This window comes from Arachis duranensis, chromosome 2 (genome assembly GCF_000817695.3).
Source record: "Arachis duranensis cultivar V14167 chromosome 2, aradu.V14167.gnm2.J7QH, whole genome shotgun sequence".
Lineage (NCBI taxonomy): Eukaryota > Viridiplantae > Streptophyta > Magnoliopsida > Fabales > Fabaceae > Arachis > Arachis duranensis.
In genome coordinates, this window is record NC_029773.3 from 93,361,940 (window position 1) to 93,369,209 (window position 7,270).

General features: G+C 34.0%; 2 protein-coding genes across 2 annotated transcripts; one reads left to right on the plus strand and one right to left on the minus strand.

Annotated features, from left to right (window-relative positions):
- Nucleotides 1-1,627: 1,627 nt before the first annotated feature.
- On the minus strand, nucleotides 1,628-5,276 carry LOC107476291 (RNA polymerase sigma factor sigF, chloroplastic). Its single transcript, XM_016096091.3, has 9 exons — nucleotides 4,966-5,276; nucleotides 4,176-4,327; nucleotides 3,969-4,072; nucleotides 3,569-3,772; nucleotides 3,178-3,451; nucleotides 2,847-3,077; nucleotides 2,616-2,756; nucleotides 2,325-2,525; nucleotides 1,628-2,083 (listed from the first exon to the last, which is right to left on the minus strand). Exons 1-9 carry the CDS (start codon nucleotides 5,054-5,056, stop codon nucleotides 1,796-1,798), a joined length of 1,686 nt encoding a protein of 561 aa, XP_015951577.1. The 5' UTR covers nucleotides 5,057-5,276; the 3' UTR covers nucleotides 1,628-1,795.
- A 1,422-nt stretch (nucleotides 5,277-6,698) lies between these two features.
- On the plus strand, nucleotides 6,699-7,269 carry LOC107476348 (transcription factor TCP21; the record flags this gene model as incomplete). Its single annotated transcript, XM_016096148.3, has 1 exon — nucleotides 6,699-7,269. A coding segment is annotated over exon 1 (357 nt), but the record flags the coding sequence as incomplete, so codon positions are not given.
- Between the last annotated feature and the right edge of the window lies 1 nt (nucleotide 7,270).

Below are 7,270 nucleotides of genomic sequence, written 5' to 3' on the forward strand. Positions count from 1 at the left end.
TATTATTATTATTATTATTATTATTATTATTATTATTATTATTATTATTTTGAAGTGGTTTTCTTACTTTATTGATGAATGCAAAAAAAGAAGCAAATATGATGCAAGATTTGACACCATGTCGTGTAGCTTTATAAAACCTGGCCCAACCTATTTCATATATGCCTTAAATATGCAAAACAATTTGGCGAATGATGGACTTTTTGGCCAGTTGAAGCTGTGCATTTATATAGAACCTATTCAACCCCCTAAGATTTTCTTGTTTTTCTCAATTAGAATATAGTGAATACAAGAATATTGTCACTTTTTTCTTTTTCTTGTTACAACTTATTACAATACTACTGCTTATGCCTTATGGCAACCATATATATATATATATATATATGGAATTTCGCAGTGGAAGGGTTGGTAACTTTGGTATTCAATGTAAATTTGGTAAAGATTCTTTTTTACAAGTAAGTTTGTTCTAAATTATCATCCAATTATGTATCTCATTTTAGTTTTTGACTCAAAATTGATTCAAACCGCACATCCTTACATTTAACACTATTTCTAGTATAATAAATACTAACTAAACCCTATTTATTCTTTTTAACCTAAAATAAAGTTTTAAATAGTTTTATAAATAATTATTCAACTATACTACATCGGTGTGCACCAAAATCAATCATTAGATTAAAATATAAAATACACATAAAAAATAAATTATATATAAAATGCTACCTATTCTTTTTCTTTTTGGAAAAAATATTATATTCATTCTTATATGCTAGCTACCTCTTACTAGTTGCTACATACTGCCTCATGGATGTGAAGTATATGCTATTATTGTTTCTTGTGCAACATTTACATATATATATTCATCAGAGACTCAGATCACAAAAATAAAATGAGATGGTATATCAACCAATCTATCATAAAGATCACAACACATACTACGTACATGCCCAAACAACAAAGGATTTGTGACTCTGTTAGTTTGACATCTCAATTTTCACATGCAGCCTATAAAATGTCATATTTATTGCAGCTATTAAAAAGAAAATATTAACAAAATTTGCTCAATTTCCCCCTCTGAAACTATGGTGTTATTCAAGATAGCTGGTGCACAAATAGTGCCTGAGATAGATATGTATCCAAATGAAACTATTTTTGATTTGAAAGATAAGATTGAGGAGAAGTTAGGAGTAGGCATACATAGGCAAGCCTTATGGTATCAAAACACAAAGCTCAAAGATGAAGCACGCATTAGAGACTATGGATTCCGTTATGATACAACACTGATCCTAACCGTTACGCCACTGCCACCGGACCTGAAACTACATGTTCTGGTGAAGTTCAATGGTAGCAATGGTTATGTGAGGGTGAGAGAAATGGACAAGGTAAGCGACCTGCGCAGGAAAGTTGAGAAGTATTGGGCAATTCCTCAACAGTTATTCACTCTTCGTCGTTTCAAAGTGGAGATGAAGGATAGTTACCCTCTTAGCGCATATTATGTCACTGATGATTCGGATGTTGAACTCGCCATGTTGCTTCAACCTCGTTGATTTAGTAGTGTCGCTTGATTGACATTAGTAGTATTGTATGTCGTAAATCATTAAATCTTGTTATCATTATGAAACTGATATTTAAATAATGAACCATTTATTATTAATGCTAAATACAACAATTATCTGTGGAAACAATATTAACATAAGCCTCACCTTTATAACACTTGGATATTCATTTACCAAACGTCACCTAGCTATTACTGCTATAAAAAAACGTAGCTAGAAAAATTGTGCAGGCCATGGTTCTATACAAGCAAGTCTGAGTAAACATCATGACCTTGACTCACCAAACACTGCCTAAGCTTGAACAATGCTCGACTCTCCAACTGACGGACCCTCTCCTTAGACAAACCGAATATTTCTCCGATTTCTGATAAAGATTTCTGTTGGCCATCTTCAATACCAAATCTTAGGCGGATGATCTTCCTTTCCTTTGGGCGTAAGTTACGTAGGAGGTTGAGCACATGCCGTCTCATTAGTTGTTTTTCAACTGTCGTGTTTGGGGTCTCAATTGTGGTGTCTGCTGTAATTTCCTGATATTATAAGAGATAGGTGGTTAATTCTTAATTCTAAATCATTACTACGAGACTTTCTCCATTTGTTTTTCTATTTTGCAATTATCAACACAACACAAAGATCCTTAGTACAACATTCAACCATTGAAAACGCTGTAAATATTGATGCAAACGCTGCATTTTTTTAAGCTTCATTTTACAGATCTTTAAGAAGTAACATGATATCAAAATAAAAATGGCATTAGCTACTACAACATACCTGGTAAGTTGTAGCTTGGTCTGCCCAGACAGTTTGCTGCATAGAAACTGGATTTCTTGCAACATATAGCAAATGGTCGATTTTCTCTCGTGTAATCCCTACCCTCAATGCTAATTCTTCCTTGGTTGGTTCTAGATTTCCTTCTTGCATGTATAGTTTCTTTGCCTCAGATATCTTTCCTAAAAGGATATATATGTTTTCCTGGATAAACAGAGGAATAGCATTGATGTTTGGGTAACATATCATTTCTAATCAGAAGGTGAAAGCTTAAACTTAGACAACCAAGCTTACGGGCAAACGGATTGTCCGGGAATGTTTGAATATGGCTTTTCGGATTGATTGCCTTATCCACCAGTATGCATAAGTACTGAAACGGCAGCCAACTTGTGGTTTAAACTTCTCAATACTCCTCATTAGACCCATACTTCCCTCCTAAAAGATATGATTGCAGCACTATAAAATCAAAATGGAAACAGGCCTTTACCATGGAGGAAGGAACATGTTTAATTTCTTCAAGATTACCTGTAATAAGTCCTGGAGGCTAAGGCCGCGACCCAGATAATTTTTCGCAATATGAACTACCATGCGTAAATTAGCTTGTATCAGCTTTTCTCTGCTTCTGTTACCACAATGAATCTGCATCTGCAGCGTTCGGCAGCTAAGTCCCGTACCCTCAGCCAATTCTACGACAGTTGGTTCCCTCCCAAACTGAGACTGAAGCCTGGTTTTCACTTCTTCTAATCTCATTAAGTCCTATTACATTACGCACATTTAGGTAATATAAATACCTTAAATCCTTAATAGAGCATATCATATGTTAAAAAGAAAGATATTAGGAAATTGAGTGTAACACCTGTATCTGAGAAATCAACTTAGACTCTTCTTCAAGTGTCAAAAGTTGCTTTGTGTCAGGACCCCACAAGAACATGTGCAGCGCATCATTTTGGTTCAGTTCTGCATTTATTTTCTTCCCTACGCGTAGTCTTCCTTGAGCATTATCCTTTCTTGGAAGGTAAGTTTCATCATCCTTAGCTCTAGACTTTGGCGCTTTTCTTTGTTTTGATCGTCTCTCTAGAAGTCGTGTTGACCTCACAGTTTTGTTGCTTCGAAGCGAAGGGACATCCAAACTAATGTAGAGGAGAATGGAAGAATTTAAGCATTACACTCCAAACAAATTGACCTATAAACATAAACATGAAAATTGTATCAAGGATGTTAGAGTCAACTAAAAAGATAGAACTAACCCAAAATGAAGAGATTCATCATCATCAGCTTTAAGTGATTTCAAGTCTTCAACTACTGAGGCCGCTTGTTTTGATGCTGACAACGCTTTCATAGCAAGAGAAACTGCATTACATTGCAAGTCATCTGCCAGCCTCTCAGAGTCAAGAGCGACACGTTCTGTAGTCGAAGAGGCAGCAATGTCTTCTATTCCCGAAGAACTCAATCTACAATAGACCATTTATACACCAAGGTCTTCATTAATTTTGAGACAAAAAGCAATAGCAGCTCCAAGCTTGCCAATTCAAAATTTTCTCATTCTAATTCTTTGAGAAGCTTATCCCAATAAATTACACAAATTTGAGAAGCATAAACAAACACAACCTAAACATAAAAGATTGAAAAAGAAATTTCATATCTTACATGTTCTGTAAATGAGACCAAACATGCAATTGCTTCCTAAAATCATGCACTAATTGATCAGCAGTGGCAGTGTCATTCTCTTCATCAACCAGGGCACTATCCATCTGCCTCACATTTAATTTTAAGAACAAGTCAGTGAATTTCATGTAACCAGAAGGGATCATAACATTATACCAAAATGTAAAAGTATATCAACAAAATCTAGACCTGAGACGTCTTTTCGTCCTTATACATGTGCAAAAGAGATTTATATTCATCACGTGGCTCTTGTAAAAGAACCGAGGTAGGAAATTGCTGTGCTGAAATGCTAGAAGAACAAGAGGAAAATGTGAGGCCGACCTGTTCGCGGAGCGTCAAAACTGCACATTAAAAAGCACAACCATGTAAGAAGACAATTTCAACTCACACAAATGCATTAGGAGTACATCAAAAAGGAAGGTTTAGGTGAAAATTAGGAGTAAATCACATCCATAAATTAGCAAAATCAAATGCATTAAGACACTAACCATGTAAGAAGACAATTTCAACTCACACAAATGCATTAGGAGTAAATCAAAAAGGAAGCTTTAGGTGAAAATTAGGAGTAAATCACATCCACAAATTAGCAAAATCAAATGCATTAAGACACTTGCAAATTGAACCGACTCAATTATTTTCTCTCTTTTCACTCAACAGTCAACACAATAGCACAAATAGAGCAAGGGTTCTTGAGCTCCAGCGGAACAAATAGGAAATGCACATTGCATAAATTAAACTAGCATTGGTAAATTAAAGTACAGAGATCAGGGAAACACTGAAGTAAGTAATAGTAAGAACTAAGAAGACAAAAATAACACTAACATAGATTACTAGCTGTTTTTTTTCACCCTTAAGATAACACTAACATTTATTCCTATCCTCAAACAACAAAACATTACGATGTTGCTTTCAGAATATAAAATATACGTGGAATTCAGAATGTAAATTGACATAGCAACTGAATTGTGATAAACAGTACCTGGAGGAGAAGAAGGAGGTGAATTGTTGCAATGAAAAGCTCTAGAAGGAAAAGGTGAAGAGGAACAAAACATGTTTGTTACAGATTCCATAACTGAAACTGAAAGTACTAAGAAATCATATCATAGTACTAAACTACTAGTAGTAGTAGCAAGTAGTAAGTTGGATTGTGTTGTTGCTTGATTCATTGTGTTGAAGTAGAAGTAGAAGTAGAAGCTGTATGTGAGTATTGTGTTATGGATAATATAGATAAAGCAGAAGCTAAAGTCTTCGTAGCTTATTTCAGACCTCAGATTTCGCTCTTCTATTTTGTTTCAACGGATTAGGTTGTTCTTTTTTTCATTAATGCCTATGAATCATGATGACGATGATACAAAATCTTCCATTGGGCTTATTTTGGGCCACCCTTATGGGCCTTTTCTTCACTGTTGGATGTGGGCTAAGTTTCATATTTTTTTCATGCATTTTTGTTAGTTTAATTAAAAATTGCTTGAATATTTATCATTTCCCCAATTCATTATATATTTAGTACTATTAGATTTTAATATATATGAGATTAAATTAAGTTAGATTAATGTATTTAAATATAAATTTAATTTTAATATAGTATTTAATTATATACAATTATGTGAATAAAAATAACTATTTTTCATCTATATTATTTAAATAATTATTGAAATGAATTGTATAGCTAAATGATGGTTTAAAAGATTTTGACTAGTGCAAATCAATTTTAATTAATCTAATTATACAAGTATTACTAATTTTTAGCACAAGTAAAATGATTTTGTGAAAGAGATGGGACAGTTGGGACATAGAAAAGCGTGGAGTTCAGGTGGTTTTGTCTCAGGTTTGGTGAGTCAACTGACATGTTGACCATTTGGGAAATTGTGATGCAAACAACATTAGTAAATTTTAAGTAACCTTATCCTCTGGTACATTTCATCATTCGTACAGTATTTTATACTTATAAGAAAGTGGAACATGTTACACCTTCACAATAGTACTTACGTGACTGTACTCGCACTTTAAAATATGGATGTAGTTATGTATATTTGTTAATATTATTATCAGTAAAAAATTTTAAAATTATTTTTAGTAAATTTTAATTTTATATTTTTACATTAAAGTCTGTAATTAATAATAATAAATTTAATTATTTAATTTTTTTTATAAACGATAAGACAATTGATAAATTGAGTAAAGAGAAGAACTAAAACGAAAGTATTTTAATGGTTTGAGATTCACCAAACTTATTTGGAAAAATAAATCCATTTTCATTAATACTAATATCCGTTGTAATGAATGGTACATGGTTTGAATTTTCAGGGAAATATTCAATCCAAATCTGGTGTCCAGCATCTAGAATTAAAAAATTCATCTGATCCTACTAATATCCATGTAATGTGATTATGGACATATTGTCTTGCTCCTTTTAGCTAGAATGACCTTGTATTTGTTGTATGCAACACTTTTTTTTCTCATTTTTTAAAATCAGTTACCAAATAAAATGTGTATAAATATCAATGCAAAAATGTGATGTGAATATTAAAAATTAATGACTAAATCAGTTATTATATATTTATATATAAATATATATTATTTAATTTATTTTTAATATATATTTTATATCAATAATTAATTTAATAGTTAATTTTTAATATATATTTTATATAAATAACTGAGTTATTAACTAATTTTGGTGTATAATTTATTTTTAAATACAATTTTTAACAGAGTTTTGTTATAAAGAGGAGTAAAAAAAAAAAAGTGTGAGGCCCACTGGACAGGACCCACAGGCCTGAATTGAAGGGAGGTATATAAACATTATCTCCCCTTTTGTGGGGTCACTGGAATCCAATCCATCATCATCGTCTCACTTTCACTTTTCAATCCCCTTCTCTCTCTAAAACCCTAAAAATCTCACCTTTTTCCCCCTTCAAATAACATGAGCTCCGAAATAGTTCTCCATCAGCAATTTTCCCAATCAGAACCTCTTCCTATTTCCTCCACCGTCACCACCACAACCACTACCACCGGCGTCGCCCTCAGAAAATCCTCCGGCGCCGGCGCATTATCCACGACTTCATCACGCTCCAACAAGGACCGCCACACCAAGGTCAACGGCCGCGGCCGCCGCGTTCGCATGCCGCCGCTCTGTGCCGCCCGGATCTTTCAACTCACACGCGAGCTCGGCCACCGCTCCGACGGCGAAACCATCGAGTGGCTTCTCCGCCACGCTGAGCCATCCATCATCGCTGCAACCGGCACAGGTACCGTCCCTGCCGCCCCGGTCTCTTCCTCCG